Genomic DNA, 22,056 nt, shown 5'->3' on the forward strand with positions numbered 1-22,056 from the left:
AGGCACCATAATGTGGACAGAACTGCAAAAACATCAAATGAAGTGCAGAGGCCAAACCTACTTTTACGCTGGCACCCAAGGCAACTGTGGCAGCCTCACCGTAGGCATGGGTCAGAATCCTGCAGCATTCGTACCACTGTGTATATCAAGCCTGTCAAATTGCAATTACAGGAGCAGAAATTTTGCTCATGACCTCAAACTATCACAATGGCATTCTACATTGTCACTGCTTGGAGACAAAGTACACTCGAAAACTCCTTTTGGCCTAAGACTGGACATCGGTTTATACTGTGCCGTTATTAGTGTGAAACAGTCAGCCAACCTGCCTCACTTACAAAATCTGAAGGGGTAGACCAGTCACTGAGGACTGGGATTCTTCCCACTTGGCTCTAGATAACCTTGCAGGCTGAACGCCCTTACGGGTTGGGCGTTCAAAGTGGAACAGGTAGTCGAAAGATTTCTGGTGGTCTATGCTGGTAGGCTGTGCGGCTTTAGTCAGTAAAACCCTGGGCATACTTTGGGGTCTCTAAATCCTGGCTCTGCTAGCCTACACCTCAGCGGACTTGGGCAAATGGCACGTGTTGCTACAGGGACAATGTGCACACTCCATATCAGCAAACAGAAACGCCACCTATGTGGGTTTCTCAGGAGCTTGGTTTGGAAACTCTTGATGGGTTGCCAAGCATGTCAGACACACAGCTGCCACCACTTTAGGGCATTAATGACCAGGAGATAGTTAACTGGTTATTTCCCCCTCTACGAATTTTGGTTAAGTTTCCCCTTTTTGTATTTTTATAAAATCTCTTTCTTCATCCACTTGGTCCAAGTCTACAAACTGCACTCTGTAGCTGCGTGCCAATAGCACCTGGGATGTCCCAGGCACCACGGTCCCTTCCATTTTCCTTCGCCCCACCGCCCCCACCCTTCATTCTGTGACACCATCCTCCACCTTGCGGCACCGCAGCACTGCCCTTCGTTCAGTGGCACTCCCCTAAAACACCCACAAATTTATTTTCAAACTTTAAGATTAGTGCTTTGGAATTTCCTGTATTATTAAAAATTGAGGGGGAAAATTTAATAAGAGCGATAATTAAGTTGTTGATTAATCGTGGCAATCAATCTCTATCAATTAGTCTACAACAGACCCAGATATGATGCGAAGAAACTCCCAGTGGTGGCGATCTTTGGGAACTGTAGGTCTAAAGTCACCTGTCCCTCCCAAGCATGCTTCACTTGCCACACGTCATCTCAAATTACTCGTATACTGGATCCCAAAATATATTTTTCTGAAAGAAATCTAATAATGAAATAGGTTTAAAATCAGTCGAGCATTTTGGATTTTATAACTCATACGTGCAGGCTTTCAGTTTTGTGTTAAGTGGCTAAAAAGAAAATCAGCTGTTGTTGAACCACTAGGATAGAAACTTGAAACTGAGTGAATCTGGTAATTACTTCATAACGTACTACACTTAAAACTTTCTGCAATGACCTATTGCATTTTATTTGATGCATTTGGTTGCATTCTCCAAACTATCTCATCTTTACTTCAGGCTTTCTTTTGCACAGGAGTGAATTTAAAAAAAATCTTAAATTCTTCTGAGTTTGATTGCAATTTCCCAGTGGGGTCGCACTCTAAGTGTATGTGATATTGTATATCAGCAGAATCTAGTCCTCTGTAATTTCATACGTAGAATTTGAGAACTTTGATACACAATGAAAGGACTGAAGGTAAAGTCGACATTGCCATACTCGTTTCAGATAGTAAAAACAAAATGCTAAATGATTCTAAAGATCACGTGTGCACAGGGGTAGAGGAGACCATGTTGATAAGAAGGGTGCACAACTCTGCACTTTCACTCAAATTAAGTTTGTAAAGTTTAGATGGTACTTTCCCATGCAGATATCAAAGGGACCGAGTAGTGCCGTGGGTTCAGCACATACTTCTTTCACCTGTGGACCAGGGCTTGAATGCATCACTGACAGAAAAGATGAATACAGTGAAACCTATAAATTAGGGACACCTAAGGGACTTGCATCAGGTGTCCTTATTTTCAAAATGGTCATTGTATCTACAGTAAACCGGTTGAGCCAAATAGCCCGGGATTGGCTGTATCTCCTGCAAAGTTCCTTCTTTTATTCGCCCTCACCTAGGATTGTGCCTAATTCTGGAACCCTGCCAGCATGAGGTGATTTCAGTTCATTTCGGTTTGTGGGGTTTCCTAGTTCATTGTCATCTCGGGGTCTTCTTCCATTGAGGAAGGATGTCCTGATCCTGGGATCTGCTACGCTGGCAGCCTGCACAGGGTGAGGTGGCTGCTGTAGGGCCAGTGTGCCTGGGAGATTTCAGCCAAACTGGGGGAGGATTAATCTCCTGCAGACCCCTGTCCGGGACCCCCTCCCTCCGTGTGCTGCAGCTGCTAATGTTTGAAGTTGTGGGGGGTGGGTAGGGGGCTGTTAGCAGCTCATCAGTACCTGGCATACTGGTGGAGTAGGGTTGCCAATTCTGGTTCAAAGCATTCCTGGAGAACTGATCATGTAGCATTCTGCCCACATGATGTCAGCTCACATGACCTCTACAAATGTTACTGGATTCTCCTTATAAAGGTTGGGTCCCCTGTAGTTGAGAATCTTTGTGTTTTCATGCCAGCAGCTGTTGCGGGAGAAGTTCCCAGAACCAGGAGGCCACCCGAGAGCAGGTGAAGAGGGGGGAAAGGGGGAAACCAATCTCTGCCCCCAAAACCCCCAGTCTCCATCTCTGCCCCCAGCCCTCATCTCCCCTAACTCGAGCACCCACCGCGATTTCAGCACCCTCTCACACCTTCCCCTCCCCGCGAGTTCAGGGCCCCCGATTCCTGACTCTTTCCCACCCTACCGGCAGTTTCCTGCTTTTGTGTAATGGAGATCTTTTTACCCAGCATCCATAGCAACAGAGAAACCCCTCTTTTCCTGTGATAGAGCTGTGCAAACATTCAATCCCAGAGATAGAGCGGTTTCTCTACCGTTATGCATGCTGGATAAAGAGATATCCATTACACAAAAGGCATTTTCTCACCTGCTGCCGCCTCACATTTACCTGCGTGCCGGTGGTTTAAGTTGTAAATGGACTTGGTGTAGTGAAGGCTGTCCATGGTTCATAATTTGCAAGTGTTGGTGGTTTCAAGGGGCAGTTTGCATCTATTACAATATAAATTATTTGGGACTGTCAGTGAGTACAGGTTTCCTCACTCTGCTAGCTACAAAGGACATTAAGTAAAACAAGCTGTGCTGGTCTAAAACTGGACGTCGTGAATAGCACATTTACAGAGTTGGACACACCACAGGGAGAGGTTGGACAGGAAGAAAGGGAATGGGTGACCAACAGGTAGAGTACTAGGCGTAGGCAGGTAGTGCAGGGGTCCCCTGTGGACATCACCCTCTCAAACAGATACACCACTTTGAGTGCTGTTGGGGGGGATGGCTTATCAGAGGAAAGCAGCAGCAGCCAACTTCCTGGCACCAGGGGTGGCTCTGCTGCACAGCATGGGAGGAAAAAGAGGGGTAGAGCTATAGTAATAGGGGATTCTATTGTAAGGGGAATAGATAGGCGTTTCTGCGGTCGCAAACGAGACTCCAGGATGGTGTGTTGCCTCCCTGGTGCAAGGGTCAAGGATGTCTCAGAGCGGCTGCAGATCATCTTGGAAAGGGAGGGTGAACAGCCAGTTGTCGTGGTGCATAGCCAGTTGTCGTGGTGCATATAGGCACCAACGATATAGGTAAAAAGTGGGATGAGGTCCTAAAAGCGGAATATAGGGAGTTAGGAGGTAAATTTAAAAATAGGACCTCAAAGGTAGTAATCTCAGGATTGCTACCACTGCCACATGCTAGTCAGAGTAGAAATAGAAGGATACTTCAGATGAATACGTGGCTAGAGGAATGGTGCAACGGGAAGGGATTCAAGTTCCTGGGACATTGGAACCGGTTCTGGGGGAGGTGGGACCAGTTCAAACCGGACGGTTTGCACCTGGGCAGGGCTGGAACCGATGTCCTAGGGGGAGTGTTTGCTAGTGCTCTTGGTGAGGGTTTAAACTAAAACAACAGGGGGTTGGGAACCTGAGCAGGGAGACAGAGGAAAGGGAAACAAGGATAAAAGCAAAAGATCGGAAGGAGAAAAACAAAAGTGGCAGTCAGAGAAATCAACGGTTTAAATCAAATATGGCCACAGTAAATAATAATTCTAATAGGTCTAAGAGCATTAAAAAAACAAGCCTGAAGGCTTTGTGTCTTAATGCGAGGAGCATTCGTAATAAGGTGGATGAATTGGCTGCGCAAATAGAGGTAAACAAATATGATTTGGTTGGGATTACGGAAACGTGGCTCAAGGATGGCCAAGGCTGGGAACTCAACATCCAGGGGTATTCGATATTCAGGAAAGATAGGCAAAAAGGAAAGGGAGGTGGGGTAGCATTACTGGTTAAAGAAGGGATTAACACAATTGTAAAGAAGGATATTAGCTCTGATGATGTGGAATCTGTATGGGTAGAATTGAGAAATACTAAGGGGCATAAAACATTAGTGGAAGTGGTATATAGACCTCCAAACAGTAAGGCGGAGGTTGGGGATGGCATTAAAAGGGAAATTAAAGAAGCGTGCAATAAGGGCACAGCAGTCATCATGGGTGACTTTAATCTACATATAGATTGGGCTAACCAAATTAGTAACAATACTGTGGAAGAGGAATTCCTGGAGTGTTTACGGGATGGTTTCCTGGATCAATATGTCGAAGAACCAACCAGAGATCAGGCCATCTTAGACTGGGTAATATGTAACGAGAAAGGATTAATTAGCAATCTTGTTGTACGAGGCCCCTTGGGTCGGAGCGATCATAATATGATCGAATTCTTCATTAAGTTGGAGAATGAAGTAGTTGACTCAGAGACTAGGGTCCTGAATTTAAATAAAGGAAACTACGATGGTCTGAGGAGCGAGTTGGCGTTGGATTGATTGGGGAATGGCACTCAAAGGGTTGACGGTGGATAGGCAATGGGAAACATTCAAAGACTGAATGGATGAACTACAGAATTTGTTCATCCGTTTGGCATAAAAATAAAACAAAAAAAGGTGACTCAACCGTGGCTAACAAGGGAAATTAGGGATAGCATAAGATCCAAGGAGAGGACATATAAATTGGCCAGAAAAAGCAATAATCCTGAGGATTGGGAGCAGTTTAGGATTCAACAAAGGAGGACAAAGGGATTAATTAAGAAGGGGAAAATAGAATATGAGAGTAAGCTTGAAGGGAACATAAAAACTGACTGTAAAAGCTTTTATAGATATGTGAAGAGAAAAAGATTGGTGAAGTCAAGCATAGGTCCCTTGCAGTCAGAATCAGGGGAATTTATAATGGGGAACAAAGAAATGGCAGACCAACTAAATACATATTTTGGTTCTGTCTTCACAAAGGAGGACACAAATAACCTTCCAGAGATGCCGGGGAACATAGGGTCTGATGAAAGCGTGGAACTGAAAGAAATCAGTATTTGTTGGGAAATGGTGTTAGGAAAATTGATGGGACTGAAGGCCGATAAATCCCCAGGGCCTGATAATCTACATCCTAGGGTACTTAAGGAAGTGGCCCTAGAAATAGTAGATGCATTGCTGGTCATCTTCCAGAACTCGATAGACTCTGGAACAGTACCCATGGATTGGAGGGTAGCTAATGTTACCCCACTATTCAAAAAAGGTGGTAGAGAGAAAACGGGGAATTACAGACTGGTAAGCCTGACATCGGTAGTGGGGAAAATGCTAGAGTCCATTATAAAAGATGTAATAGCTGAGCACTTGGAAAGCAGTGACAGGATCAGACAAAGTCAACATGGATTTACAAAAGGTAAATCGTGCTTGACTAATCCACTGGAATTTTTTGAGCATGTAACTGGTAAAATAGATAAGGGAGAACCGGTGGATGTGGTGTATTTGGACTTTCAGAAGGCTTTTGATAAGGTCCTGCATAAGAGATTAGCGTGCAAAATTAAGGCACATGGGATTGGGGGCAAGGTATTGACTTGGATAGAGAACTGGTTGGCAGATAGAAAGCAAAGAGTTGGAATAAACGGGTCGTTTTCCGAGTGGCAGGCAGTGACTAGTGGGATACCGCAAGGATCGGTCCTAGGACCCCAGCTGTTCACAATATATATTAATGATCTGGACGAGGGAATTGGATGTAATATCTCCAAATTTGCAGACGACACAAAGCTGGGTGGGAGGGTATGCTGTGAGGAGGATGTCGTGAAACTCCAGTACGATTTGGACAGGTTGGGTGATTGGGCAGAAACATGGCAAATGCACTATAATGTGGATAAATGTGAGGTTATCCACTTTGGTGGCAAAAACAGGAAGGTAGACTATTATTTGAATGGCAATAGATTGGGAGAAGGGGAAGTGCAAAGAGACCTGGGTGTTCTTGTGCACCAGTCGCTGAAGGTAAGCATGCAGGTGCAGCAGGCGGTTAAGAAGGCAAATGGTATGTTGGCCTTCGTAGCAAGAGGGTTCGAGTACAGGAACAAGGATGTCTTGCTGCAGCTGTACAGGGCCTTGGTGAGACCGCACCTTGAGTATTGTGTGCAGTTTTGATTGCCTTATATGAGGAAGGACGTCCTTGCCATGGAAGGAGTTCAGCGAAGATTCACCAGGCTGATACCTGGGATGGCAGGAATGACGTACGAGGAGAGATTGTGTCGATTGGGCTTATACTCACTGGAGTTTAGAAGATTGAGAGGGGATCTCATTGAAACCTATAAAATTCTGTCAGGCCTGGACAGACTAGATGCAGGAAGGATGTTTCCGAAGGCCGGGGAGTCCAGAACCAGGGGTCATAGTCTAAGGATAAGGGAGTAAGCCATTTAGGACTGAAATGAGGAGGAATTTCTTCACCCAGAGAGTGGTGAACCTGTGGAATTCTCTGCCACAGAGGGCGGTGGAGGCCAGTTCATTAAATATATTCAAGAAGGAGTTGGATATATTTCTTAAGGCTAAAGGAATCAAGGGATATGGGGAGAAGGCAGGGACCGGGTACTGAATTTGGATGATCAGCCATGATCTCATTGAATGGCGGAGCAGGCTCGAGGGGCCGAATGGCCTACTCCTGCTCCTATCTTCTATGTTTCTATGTCTAAAACCACGGGACTTGTTCCAACTCTGCACTAATCAGTATCAAATAGTGAATTGTATCTGACCTGGAGTTTTTAGTGGCAGCATTGAGTGCCAAAACTAGAAACATGTCCCATTCCCAACACTAGCACCCTTCAAAAACAAACAATAATTTAAAAAATGAATGACAGTCACTTGGCTTCAAATGACATTTCTACAATCAGCGTTTTGAGGCTTAACCACAGGTCTCTTAAATGACCTGTTTCAAATGGGTGGTCTCAATGAAAACTGAAAAAACCGTGCTCCCAAATGAGAAGTCAAACTGCCCCCTTTTGGCACAACGCAGATTGAAAGGTCTGCTCATCAGTTTCAAAATTTCTCAGACGCAAAAGGTTCTAAAGAGGGCGTTGAACACGACATGGAAAAGAATAATAAAAGGACACAACACTCATTTCATGTAGGAAAGTGTTTAGAAGCAGTTACGCAAAGCATTTCTGACCGTGTTGCATTTCTCTTTGAGAAGCACGTTCTCGTTCACACACAAACACAAAGGTTTCCCCTTTCACATCCCTTTTCCAATTTCGTTTTAGCAATGCCATTCTGTGCCCATTTCCGTTCTCATCCCCAAACACCACTTGAAAAGGGAACACGATTTCTAACAATAGCGGGGTTTAAGATCATTGCAAAATACGGAGCACATTAGAGACAAATGATCAGAATGTAGCAGGTAATAAAGCTTTTTGTTGTTGTAACAGCATAGTAGTGTGTGGAAATGGGCAGAAAGCAATATGGACCAATTCATATTGCTGACCTCAGCCACACTTGCTGGCAACCCACTGAAAGAAGCCAATGACCTCCTCACACCAGGAAAGAAAAACCACCGGCTCCCCTTGCCCATCTCTTAATGGCTATCTCAGGGCAGCATTACCAGGAGCCTTGGGAGTGGTGGGAGACCAGGTCTAAATAAAGGGATCCATATCATCACAAAATAAGGAATAGGTCTCAGACTCAACGTTCAACTCCATCATGTCCCAGACTGCCAACTGAACCACTGGAGAATAGATTAAGTTTTCTTTTTTCTATATATTAGATTGGAGGGTGGGATATAGAAAGTCTGTTGCTTTTTTTTATTTTCTGAAATAAGAACATGGAGTTATGTTTCCTTGTGATTAAGCATCTCCAAATTGAAGCATTCATAATACAGTACCATATGACATCAGTGCTCACAGATTTCACTGCTCATGATCTTCCTCATGTGGCAGCTAATTTATCAAGGGCAAAGCTTTAAAATAATAACAACGCACCAGCATGATGGGATGCAGATGTAAAGAGGTAAGTGCTTTGCCATAGGGTGGGAGGGAGGAGGGGGTAAATATCATCACAGGGACGCTCCTAAAAATCCACCAATGATTAATAATTAGCAGGTTGTTGTGATCTAGAATGCCCTGCTTGAAAGGGTGGTGGAAGCAGATTCAATAGTAACTTTCAAAAGGGATTTGGATATATACTTGAAGAGAAAAAGTTTACAGGGCTATGGGGAACAAGCAAGGGAGTGGGATTAATGGAATAGCTCTACCAGAGCCAGCACAGGCACGATGGGCTGAAAGGCCTCCTTCTGTGCTATGTCATTCTATGATTCTTTAATGTCAACAGCTGGCTCAGGAGTGGCATCAGCAAGTACCCAAGAACAGGTTGTTTGACTGCCCGCTCAGACATGGTCTGCTGAAATTTGAAAATGACGAGAGAAACTGGAGGGTAGTATTCAGTGATTTCTGGAAGATTTGTGCCCGAGTTCCAGCAATTTCCTCCTTTATTGCCTCAAGGATCCTCAGATGCATCTCATCCAGCCCGAGATTTATTTAGCTCAAGGCTGCACAGCTGTTCAGCAACCATGCTGGCAGTAATGTGAATAGTGTTACAGCTTACCTCTGCAACACCCTCTCATTTCCTTTCCAGATCAAATAAGTTACCTGTCTCCTCCTTGGTAAAGACTGAGGCAAAAAGCTTATTTAGCACATTTGTAGCATCAGTTGACATGCCCTCATCCTATCCCACTTTCAATGGTCCCACTCCAGCCCTTGTTTTTCTTTTCCGCTGACTATAACTAAAAAACTTCTTATACTTCACTTCTTTTGCCATATTCAATTCAAAATTTTTCTTTGCCATTTTGATGCTTTTTTTTTCACAATCCTGACATGCCTTTTGGTATTGAATCCATCTTATTTCTGTGTCATTTTCCTTCATAGCCGTACATGCTTTTTAGTCTTCATGAGTTGCTTGGTATTCCAGTTGAACCAGGCAGGAGTGCCTTTACTCTGAGTACCTTTGGTTTTCATGGGTGCGCATTGGTCCATTGCAGTCAGAATGACCTCTTTGAAGGTTAGTTCCGCCACTCTCCGAGCCATTTCAAACCTTCAAGGCCCACACTGACAAGACGTCTCAAGCACAAAGTTGGTCCTCTTGAAATTTGGCAATCTTGGTTAGGTTTTAGTAACCTCTCCAATTCTTGTAATGTCAAACGTGATCGCATTCTGATCACTGGTACTTAAAGCCTCACCCGCCTTTTGTGTTGGAGATTTGAACAATCAAATTCAGGATGTTTTATTCCCTTGTTGGCTCTTTTACAAACTGAGTTGTAAAACAGTCTTCCATTAATTCTAGAAATCCCTTCCCTGCCTTACCAGTAGAGACATCATTGTCCCAAACAGTTTCTAGTAAGTTAAAATCTCCAAATACTATAGTTAGTCCCTTACTAGTCACCTTCCTTATCTCAGCCCACAGTTCCAGATCCAGGCTTTCGCCCTGGCCTGGAGGCCTGTAGAATACCTCCAGTAATAGTTTACCTCTGTCGCCATCTATTAATTCTACCCAAAGTAGAATGAAAGGAGTTGACAGGATAGAGAGAGAGAGAGAAAGTATTTCCTCTGGTGGAGGATTCCAGAACAAGGGGGCATAACCTGAAAATTAGAGCCAGGCTATTCAGAATATCAGGAAATCCTTCTTCACACAAAGGGTAGTGGCAATCTGGACTTCTCTCACCATCCCCCCACCACCCACAAAAAGCTGTTGAGGCTGGGGATCAATTGAAAATTTCAAAACTGAGATTAATAGATTTTTGTTCAGCAAGGGTATTAAGGGATATGGAATCAAGGTGGGTAGGTGGAGTTAAAATACAATTCAGCCATGGTCTAATTGAATGGCGGCACAGGCTCAAGGGGCTGAATGCCCTACTGCTGTTCCTATACAGTGATTCAGTGTCTGCCCTTTCCTTTTCTCACTTGTGCCTCAATACTGGAGGTTATATATACTGCACTTCACTTATTGCATTGCATGATTTAGTTAGATTGCCTGGTACACGTCAACCTTTTATTGCTGGAAGATAATTCACAGAATTGAATGATACAGCACAGGAGGAGGCCATTTGGCCCATCGTGCTTGTGCCAGCTCTTTGAAAGAGCTATCCAATTAGTCCCATTCCACTGCCCTTCATCCATAGCCCTGCAAATTTTTCCCCTTCAAGTATTTATCGAATTTCCTTTTGAAAGTTATTGTTGAATCTGCTTCCACCACCCCTTCAGGCAGCGCATTCCAGATCACAACAATTTGCTGTGTAAAAAAAAACTTCTCATCTCGCCTCTGGTTCTTTTGCTAATTACCTTAATTTTGGGTCCTCTGGTTACTGATCCTACTGCCACTGGAAACAGTTTCTCCTTATTCATCTATCATGATTTTGACCACCTCTATTAAATCTCCCTTCAACCTTCTCTGTTCTAAAGGGAACCACCTCAATTTCTCTAGTCTCTCCATGTAACTGAAGTTCCACATCGCTGATAGCATTTTAGTAAATCTCCTCTGCACCCTCTCTCTCTCTAAGGCCTTGACATCCTTCCGAAAGTGTGTGCTGCCCAGAACTGGACACAATACTCCAGCTGCGGCCTAACCAGTGATTAAGAAAGGTTTAACATAACGTCCTTGCTTTTGTACTCTATGCCTCAAGGATCCCATAAGCTGCTTTTTTTTTTTTTTTAAAAACAGCCTTCTCAACTTGTCCTGCCACCTTGAAAGATTGGTGTACACACCCCCCCAGGTGTCTCTATTATTGCAGCCCCTTTAAAATTGTACCATTTAGCACATTCTCAAGAGTCAACTGGGCTCAATTGGCAAAAAATTGGGGGTTCAAGCCCCACTCTAGAATTCGAGCACAATCTAGGCGGACATTTCAGTGTGGTACTGAGGGAGGGGCTCATGGGCAGAAGTTCCATCCTTTAGACGAGACGGCAAACCCGAGGCTCCGTCTACTAGTTTCAGTGGTTCAGTCGGACATCTAAAATCCCATGGAACTATGCAAAATGGAGCAGGAAGTTCTCCTACTCCATCTCACTGATGCTTATGGTACAGTTGCGCACAAAATAGCACAATTTATTTCATTGCATGTGAATCAACTTGGGACATTTCTGATACGTGATAAGGTGCTATATAAATGCAAGTTCTTTCTTGGGGCAAAGTGTTCATCAAGGTGACACTTTCAACTGGTTTCCTTCCTTTCTGTGGGGAAGTGTCTAGGCTCCACTCAGCACATCCCACTTGATGAGGTAAGAGTCAACCTAGGAGAAATCACAGAGGCCAATCTGCATCCTACTTTGCCCTGCTCAGATTTAGTGCTTATGTCAACAAGGCACTCATAAGAAACTGGTTACTAGAAGCAGAAGCATAAACAAATGTAATTGAACAGAAAATGAATGACTGTTCTTGCCATTTCTGCTTTTTGTTGATTGTATGGTATCCTATATTTATTTAAAAAAGGAAGCACAGAACAGCCAAACAAACATAGCACATGGTAAAAAGTTAGGCCAATAATGTTAATACTAGGGAATTATTCAAATACATACTTACCAATAAGACAATTCAACTTACCACTAGGGGGCGCTTTAGGTCGTGGGGGTACACTTTTCTTTGGGGGCAGTGCTGGTGTATCCTGTTTACTTTGAAAAGGGTCATCGGTGAATCCTTTCCCTCCAAACTGTCCCGAGCCAGAAGCAGCAAAAGGATCTGAATTTGAGGGCTGTAGATACAATGCAGAGAACACAGTCAATCCAACTGCACCTTACAGGGTCTGGTTTATTAAAAAAAAAATTTACACTTGACGCTGGATTCCCCTAACAGAAAAAAATGGGACAGTGAGCAGTGGAATTCAGCTTGTTCAGCCACTCCACTCCCAGCTGTCAGGGAGTGATACATCATGTTAGCTGCGCCACTATGCCCCTGTGGTGCAACACGCTGCCAACACAAGGCATCCCATTAAACAGGGTTCAATCATTATTAAAAGATATACAGGTCAATTAACTTACTGTTACTATTGCAGCACTTACCTTTTGGAGATACATAAAGGTTCAGGGAACTGCTCCCAGTTGCCTCAGAGTCGAGGTGAGTACTGAGCCATATAGATAAGCAAAGTCAAACTCTGCTCTATGCTGAACTAGCTGATGCCAGCTAGGACAATGGTAGTTCACGACAAAAGTCTCAACATGCTCAGGCAACAATCTGCAGGTCTCCACTATGCAAAGAGCACGAGTGTGGATGTTGGGTCGAGGCCATGACTGGGCTCGGCTGTGCTATCACCCAAGATTGAACAGGTCATCAGGCTCACATATGAAGAGCTTGAGCTAGGCACAGGACTGTTTGCCACTATGCAACCGTACTCAGAATGCCCCAGTGGCACACTCTCTCTTCAGGAGAGAAAGGGAGGCAAGTGGAAGAAAAAGTTCTGAGGGAAGAGGGCGGGAGAGGGGAAGGGCGGGAGAGGGGAAGGGCGGGAGTGGGGAAGGGCGGGAGAGGGGAAGGGCGGGAGTGGGGAAGGGCGGGAGTGGGGAAGGGCGGGAGTGGGGAAGGGCGGGAGTGGGGAAGGGCGGGAGTGGGGAAGGGCGGGAGTGGGGAAGGGCGGGAGTGGGGAAGGGCGGGAGAGGGGAAGGGCGGGAGTGGGGAAGGGCGGGAGAGGGGAAGGGCGGGAGTGGGGAAGGGCGGGAGTGGGGAAGGGCGGGAGAGGGGAAGGGCGGGAGTGGGGAAGGGCGGGAGAGGGGAAGGGCGGGAGTGGGGAAGGGCGGGAGTGGGGAAGGGCGGGAGTGGGGAAGGGCGGGAGAGGGGAAGGGCGGGAGTGGGGAAGGGCGGGAGAGGGGAAGGGCGGGAGTGGGGAAGGGCGGGAGAGGGGAAGGGCGGGAGTGGGGAAGGGCGGGAGTGGGGAAGGGCGGGAGTGGGGAAGGGCGGGAGAGGGGAAGGGCGGGAGTGGGGAAGGGCGGGAGTGGGGAAGGGCGGGAGTGGGGAAGGGCGGGAGTGGGGAAAGGCAAGGAAGGCGGGAAGAAGGGAAGGAAAGAGATGGAAAGACGGAAAGAAAAAGAAAAATACGTAGAAGCCACAGAAAGGTATATACCGTTTAACGCACCACATACACAATGAAGTATGTACAAGTTTCTCTGATGGAAAAGCAATTTAAAATTTAGGAAATGGAGACTGAAGAAAGCCCTCCTCCCCTCTCCAAAATGCTGAGCCATAATATTTTAAAACTCTGGCTGACATCTGTAGTGGGAACAACACTCAAGAGCGTTATATTGGATGCAAGTAATGCTTATCTGAAGAGTAGTCTGCACTGTTTAGTCAGTGTGGATTTAGAAGCAATAGGTCAGTAATATGTTTGAGGTAACTAAACTCGTGGATGAGGGCTATCCAGTGAGCATCATTTAAACTCATGGGATGAACAATAAATTAGCTAGTTGGATTAATATAGAACATACAGTAACCAGCACGATTCTTCAATGGTGTTCTCTGTGATACCCATCATTCAAACTACTCACTACTGAGGTATAAATGCTTCCTGTAATGTTATATGATTCGCTAATGGTAACAAGCTATTATGGGTAGGTGACAAGTATCAGAAAGACGTGGGCCAATTAAACTGATGGAACAGCAGGTGGATGTTAATATAGAAATATAATTGTAATGTATACTGGAACAGCAAGCATTTGTACAATTAGAATAAGTTCTTTAGCCAAGGTGGAGAGGATCAGAGTGTCATTATTGATCATTTACTGAAGGCTGCAGTCAGTGAACAGTTGTTCTTAATAAAGGTAATCAAAATAGGATACATCTCAAGGGCAGGCCAAGATCAAATTGAGCGGCCACATTTGGATTACTATTGGCAATATTGGGCACCCTACCTTCAAATAAGACACGGGTGCATTGGAAACTCCTGTAGTATCAGTCTTGCAAAGCTTGTGGTTATATCAAAAACAGAGACAAGGAACCCTCGTCTTTTACTCCGGGGCTAGTAAACGTGCTGCTATGACACTTATTCTCTCTGTGTGACATTGTGATTCAATGTCAGTACGTCACTGCAGCATCAATTTGTTATGGCCAGTCAGCATAAACGTGGAATGTCAGACCCCCACAATGCAGCTGATGTGCAGTACGGCCTATAGCCATTACAGAGGTAAATGTGGGAGAGTGGTATAGTTAGCTTGCTCTGCAGAGGCCTGACAGCAATGTAAGAGCAGCATAACAAACATATCTCTGGGGTTTTTTTTTTAAAGGGGGGGGGGGGGGCGGTGGGAGAAGTGGAAAGGAGCTTAGGCAGTACTATCACAGCAGGTTTTGTTAAAGGAGAAGGAAACTGTTGGGAAAAGAAGAAAGTGTGAACTCTTACCACAAGGCTCTGCTCACCTCATACTTTCAAAGAGAAATTTATATCATATTTACTAGTTACTAAATACTCTCAATGCTACCCATTACTTTAGGTACAGGGAGACCAACAATCCACATGCTCAGACCTATCGTGAGCAATACCACACTTGATCCACTTATATATTCTAAATCCTGCGTATGCGAGCACTTCCTGTCCGCATCCCTGTTGCTGCAATTTTTCAGTAATTTACAATTAAGACTGCGTATGCAAATATTTAGAATGGAATTTTCCTATGTAAACAGTAGTTGTCACCATTAGGTAGCACAAGTCCCATCTCTTTCCCCTAACTCCATCAGACATTTTGTTTTTACCCATTTTGTCCTCTATGCAGTTAAGTTTTATTTTTTTCATTTTATCAATTTCTTAATGTGTTTTAAATATATTTTTAATCCTTTCTGCCTCTTACTTCCCTTATCCTGGTTTCAATAGTCAGTCTTTAGAGCTCCGCTGCCCATTTCCTCACTCCAATCATGGGCCTCTACAACCTCAGCCACACTCAGCAACAAACAGACTGCACCGCTCCAGCAACAAATCCAAATACATGCCTGTGGTACCTCCAGAGAAAAAACATACATCTTCCCAAACACAGGACACATCCACTGCTTAAACACAGACCTACAATACATTACAGGACACATCCACTGCTTAAACATAGACCTACAATACATTACAGGACACATCCACTGCTTAAACACAGACCTACAATACATTACAGGACACATCCACTGCTTAAATATAGACCTACAATACATTACAGGACACATCCACTGCTTAAACACAGACCTACAATACATTACAGGACAATTCCACGAGGGGGAAAGGAAGGACAACCAAAGCTAGAGCTCCCTGGATGACTAAAGATGTAGAGATTAAAATGAAACAGAAAAAGAAGGCTTATAATAAATGTCAGGTTCATAATTCAGTAGAGTGCCAAGCTGAATACAGAAAGTACAGATGAGAACTGAAAAAGGAAATAAGCGGGGCAAAGAGAGTGTATGAGAATAGATTAGTGGGTAACAGAAAAGGAAATCCAAAAGTCTTTTATAAACATATAAAGAGTAAAAGTCAAAGGAAGGGTGGGGCTGATTCGGGACCAAAAAGGCGATCTTCTTGTGGAGGCAGAGGATATGGCTGAGGTACTAAATGAGTACTCTGCATCGGTCTTCACTAGAAAAGATGCTGCAAATGTCACAATAAAGGAGAGGATAGTGGCAATATTGGATAGCATAAAAATAGATGAAGAGGAGGTACTTAAAAGGATGGCAGCGCTCAAAGTAGAAAAGTCACCGGGTCCAGATGGGATGTATCTTAGGTTGCTGAGGGAAGTAAGGGTGGAAATTGCAGAGGCTTTGGCCACAATCATCCAATCCTCCTTAGATATGGGAGTGGTGCCAGAGGACTGGAGGATTGCAAATTTTACATCCCTGTTCAAAAAAGGGGAGGGGGATAAAAACCAGCAACTATAGGCCAGTCAGCCTAATGTCGGTGGTGGGGAAACTTTGAGACACACTATTCCGGGGCAAAATTAATTGGCATTTGGAAAATATGGTCTGATAAATGAAAGTCAGCGTGGACTTGTTGGCAAATCGTGTTTGACTAACTCAATTGAGTTTATTGATGAAGTAACGGAGAGGGTTGATGAGGGTAGTGCGGTTGATGTTGTGTATATGGACTATCAAAAGGCATTTGATCAAGTACTATATCATAGAATTGTTAGCAAAATTGAAGCCCATGATGTTAAAGGGTCAGTGCCTCCGCGGATAAGAAATTGGCAAAGAGACAGAAAGCAGATGGTAGTGGTGAACAGTTGGTTTTTCAGACTGGAGGGAAGTGTACATTGATGGTCCCCAGGAGTCGATGTTGGGATCATTGCTCTATATAAATAAATGACCTGGACTTGGGTATACAGGGAATAATTTCAAATTTTGCAGATGACACAAAACTCAGAAGTGGAGTTGACAAGAGAATAGTAACAGATTTCAGGAAGACATAGATAAACTAGTGAAATGGGCAGACACATGGTAGTTGAAATTTAATGCAGAGAAGTGTGAAGTGATACTTTCTGGTAGGAAGAATGAGGAGAGGCAATATAAACGAAATGGTACAGTTTTAAAGGAGGTGCAGGAACAGAGACCTGAGGGTGTACGTACACAAGTCTTTGAAGGTGGCAGGATAAGTTGAAATGGCTGTTAAAAAGGCATACGGGACCCTTGGCTTTATAAATAGAGGAATAGAGTACAAAACCAAGAAAGTTATGCAAAACCTTTATAAAACACTGGTTACACACCATCTGGAGTATTGTGGCAAATTCTGGGCACATTTTCAGACAAATGCCAAGGCCTTAGAGATGGTACAGAGGAGATTTACTAGAATGGTAATAGAGATGAAGGACTTCAGTTATGTGGAGAGATTGGAGAAACTGGGGTTGTTCTCCTTACAGCAGAGAAGGTTAAGGGGAGATTTGAAATCATGAAGGGTTTTGATAGAGTAAATAAGGAGAAACTGCTTCCAGTGGCAGAAGTGTAAGTAACCAGAGGGCACAGATTTAAGGTAATTGGCAAAAGAACCAGAGGCGAGGTGAGGAGAATTTATTTTTTACACAGCGAGTTATGATGATCTGGAATGCACTGCCAATAAGGGTGGTGGATAAAGATTCATTAGTAATTTTCAAAAGGGAACTGAATAAATACTTGAAGGGGAAACATTTACAGGGATATACAGAAAGAGCAGGGGAGTGGGGCTAAATGGATAGCTCTTTCAAAGAGCCGGCACAGACACGATGGGCCAAATGGCCTCCTTCTGTGTTGTGTCATTCTAAGATTTTATCCAGTGCTCAAACAGACCAAGATACACTACAGGACATAGCCACTGCTCAGACAAACAAACCAACAGACAGAAGTAAAAATTTCAACACACAAATCCCATAAAATAGACGACAAAAAAATCGTCAGACATAGGCAAACTGCAAAGACGTACTGCTTCAACTACAGACAGAAATTAATGCAACAGATATTCAACATAGCTCAAGAGTGAAAGACTTCCATGCACACGGTGCAGATATCAACACATTCTAATCACCGAGATACTAATGTACAAGAGATGCACATTACCACATAACACCAAGACCAATAAACATACCAAAATTCACACGAATGCATCGAGCAACAGAAACAAATATTACCACCAAATAAATGCACAGACATGTGGAGCACACAGCGACGACCACCTCAGACAAAATAATGCAAAGCATCAGTAGCTTAACTGGGCCAGCCATATCAACACAGTGGCTTCAAGAGCACGGCAGAGGATGAGTACATCTCGATGACTGGCTCACCTCATGACTCCTCAAAGCCACTTTACCAGCTACACGGCTCAAGTTAGGAGTGTGATGGAATATTCACCACATGCTTGGATAGGTGCAGCTGCAACAACACTCGGGAAGCTCGACACCATCTGCGACAGAGTTGTTCACTGGACTGGCACTATGGTCAATCTCCACCCCCTTCATCACTGGTGCACTGTGGCTGCAGGATGCACTGCAGCAACTCAGCAATGTTGCTGTGTCAGCACCTCCCTTCTCTGTGACCTTCACCAGCAAGAAGGACAAGAGCAGCAAGGTCGTGGGAATACCATCACCTTCAAGTCACACACTGTCCCGATTTGGACATACATTGCCGTCTCTTCAGTCTCTGGGTCAATATCCTGGAATGCCTTACCAAGCACCACTGTGGGAGCACCATCAGCACAAGAGGTGCAGGTGTCCAAGAAGGCCCATTCAAGGCTCAGTGTGCACGGGTCCACAGCACAAAACTGCCCATGACAGGCCATAAGGGCTGCTTGGTGTCAGCAGTTGAAATATTCACACTAGTCCAGTACAGGGTCACTATTAGAACAGCATTCTAATAGGGAGCTACAGGTTTTATCTGGTCTGTGCTGTGCCATATGGAATGACTTGGCGCTAGGCCACAAAAGTGGAAAAAATGTGTTGTGTTTCACTGCACAGATCACTTATTTTGATGAGCACAAAAAATTCATCCCAAAAAAACATACCATGAACTCTTGGGCATATAGTGTTAAAACTTACAATGTCCCCAAATCAGCAGAGCTTTTGCTTTGATGACCCTGGTAAATAAATGAAGGTTAAGTAACTCATTTTGCCACATCCACTAGAAAAGGTCAAATTTACTGCATTAAACCAGTCTACAACAAAACTAAAGGCAAACTGTCAGAACTTGGATATTCCAAAGACGATGATCACCCCTAAGAACTTGGAATTACGCTGTATGCTCAGATGTTAAACTGCAGCAGCCGTTGAGGTGGTGCTATGGCACAGTGCAGTGGGACACCAATGTCGAGTGCTGTGGCAGTGGAGCCACAAGCTTCAAACCCCACAACATCTAGTGACCAATCTCAGCTGCGCTGCTGTGGAGAGGCATGTACCCAGAACATGAGGGACAGTTATGCCTGGGGTGCTGCTGCACACCTCCTCCTAGCAATTGGTTTAGAATCCTAGAAGCAGAACTTCTCTGTCTCAGGATGGGAGGAAGGGGGGGGGGGAAAACAACAGACCCAACCGTAAGTTGAAATTCTCGCCAGCCAAATTTCATGCGTAATTCATGCCACATGCAAACAAAAATAAAAACAAAAAAAATCGCCTGTACGCCCACAGCAAGGTTTGGAAAATAAGTGGAGTCGGTGATGGGTAATTCTATGTTAAATTTAGATATTAGAAAGACATGGTTACTTACAATATGTGAAAACCCCCAAAGTTTCTAGAAATCTATAGTTTGTGGCTTTTATTGGCTCGTGCTGCATTTTGTTGTTCAGACTTGTGATTTTACATTTAACATAAAAAGGAGCATTTGGGCCTAAATAAAAGATGAACATGACGGTTATTTGTTGGTCATTATATTTACTGACTTATCTAGGGTCAAAATAATGCACATTTTAGGACTTTTTGCAAACACATTTATCAATTGTGAAATTAGAGTTCCATCGTCTCTACCATACAGATTGATTGTGATAAACTATCCTGCCACAGCACACTGCTTGGTGAGTCTCTCTCTATTTGTTCACACGCTTGCTGATGGTCTCTAATTTGGCTGCAGCCTCTGCTTTCGGAGACCCTCATTCACAAAACGTTCTTGGCAGCCTGTCACCTCTCTGGAGTACTCCGGAGGGAACGTGTGTCGAATACCTAACAATGCAAACATCGAAAATCACTGTGCAGTCTGTGCACCAAAGATATTTTAAGTGCTGTTTCCATCCATCAAGTATTGTAACGTTCTTGGTCTTCCCAAGTTTCTGAAGGTGCTCCTGCTTCCGATTTCACTGTTACGACAGCAATCTGCACGCCTGTGGAGCTAATGTCACTGGAATTCCTTCCGATCTTTCAAATAAGATGGGTACAGTAATCTAGTGGTTATGGTACGAGAGGTCACAAGTTCAAATCCCACTGTGGCAAGTTGTGAAATTGTATTCAATAAATCTGGCAATTTGTGGGCCATTGAAAGCTGCAAGATTATTGTAAAAACCCAACTGGGTCACTAATGCCCTTCAGGGAAGGGAACCTGCTATCCCTACATGTGATTCCAGTCCTACATATGTGGTTGACTCTTAATGCCCTCTGGGCAACTAGGGAGCTCTGCAATAAATACTTTCTTACCAGTGTTGCCTACATCCCAAAGACAAATAAAGCAGACCTTTTTTTTATAGTTTCTGTTTCTCGACACTTTCAGCAATAGAAACCTTCTAACTGTATGATCTTGTTCTTGAACTTGGTGTCAGTGTATGTATTGATTTCTTTGTGGGTTCAATGACGAGACATTTATGAAAGAGAATGTCTTTTAATCTAAAGTCTGTTCAACTCTTTATACAGCATTTACAGGAGACATCATGCTAGTGATGCATCTAGAACGAAACCGAAACTAAACTCCACTGCCTTGCTTGTCTCGGTCACATGCCCTCTGCTGGTCAGGCACAAGCAATCAATACATGCAAACATGCTGGTAAGGCATCATAATCAAACAGGCAAATACCATCTCTATTTGCTGATATCATTACATCTCCTTTTCTTAAAACAAAAGTATTTTACTTTTAACTAACAACATGTTTTCTTTGTATTAATCTGCATTTTAACTGTAACACTTAATGAACTTACATTATCATGATCAAGGTTTTTTAATCTTGCTTTGTGTGTTCACATGAAATATGTCAATACACTAGAACTTGAAGAAAGAATAAGATAACATTACTTCCTTCTATAACAATAGTCCTTAAATTTGCTCAATGAGTCTCTCAGGAGGCTTCACGTGTCTTGAGGATTTTCTGATTGATTGTCCTTGAATCTGAGTTGTTGCCTCAGATGATTGGTTCTCAGCTGTGTGATCAGGTTGTTCAACAGTGTCAGTCTTTTGACCTGCTGTGGCTGGTCCCATGAGAAGATCTCGACGATTTCTTCTCAGAACAGCACCCTCATCTGTCTGAATGGTGTATGATCTTGGTTGAACTTCACTCAGGACAGTTCCCTTCTGAGTCCATGTGTTTGTTTTGTCTTTGAACCTTACTTGGTCACCAGTGTGGAGTTCAGGTAGGTTTTGTGTTCCTCTTTCATAGTAGTACTTTTGCTTTTCTTTCTGTTGCTCTTTGAACTTCCTCACTTTCTCCCCCTCTTTTGTTTTCAGGAGGTTCTCCGGGATGGGTAGGTTTGACCTTAGCATACGTCCCATAAGGACATCATGCTAGTGATGCATCTAGAACGAAACCGAAACTAAACTCCACTGCCTTGCTCGTCTCGGTCACATGCCCTCTGCTGGTCAGGCACAAGCAATCAATACATGCAAACATGCTGGTAAGGCATCATAATCAAACAGGCAAATACCATCTCTATTTGCTGATATCATTACAGTGTAGTCCCCCACCATGACTGGCAATAGTTTGACCAACTGCCTATGGAATTCTTGCTTTTTACATCCAACTCTTCCATAATTTTATATGACCATTGGCTATGAGCAAAGGGTGAGGGACAATGAGCAAGGGAAAGAGAGAGCAAGCAGACAAACCTATACCCAGGCCTCTGCTAAAAACTGGGTGTTAAAGAGAGCATCCGGTGACTGCATTAGTTCCAATTTTATCTGTAGACAGACACTTATCACTGTTGGAACATTCCCTAATAGTGTGGCTGAATACAGAACTCAAAG

At 44.0% G+C, this 22,056-nt stretch overlaps 1 protein-coding gene across 15 annotated transcripts in view; it reads right to left on the reverse strand.

Annotated features, from left to right (window-relative positions):
• The window catches only part of eps15l1a (epidermal growth factor receptor pathway substrate 15-like 1a), a 504,393-nt gene that overhangs the window by 143,305 nt on the left and 339,032 nt on the right, over positions 1–22,056 (reverse strand). For 14 of the 15 annotated variants that reach the window (XM_086004995.1, XM_086004999.1, XM_086004998.1 and 11 more), the window contains one exon: positions 12,040–12,187. In XM_086004995.1, the coding sequence (XP_085861121.1) occupies positions 12,040–12,187 (148 nt within the window). Of the gene's footprint in view, positions 1–12,039; positions 12,188–20,688; positions 21,610–22,056 lie in introns of those variants that run through there. The other variant, XM_086005005.1, reaches the window with a different exon arrangement.

This window comes from Somniosus microcephalus, chromosome 13, assembly GCF_052327205.1.
Source record: "Somniosus microcephalus isolate GS21.2 chromosome 13, FLI_Smic_1.0, whole genome shotgun sequence".
NCBI classification, from domain to species: Eukaryota; Metazoa; Chordata; class Chondrichthyes; order Squaliformes; family Somniosidae; genus Somniosus; species Somniosus microcephalus.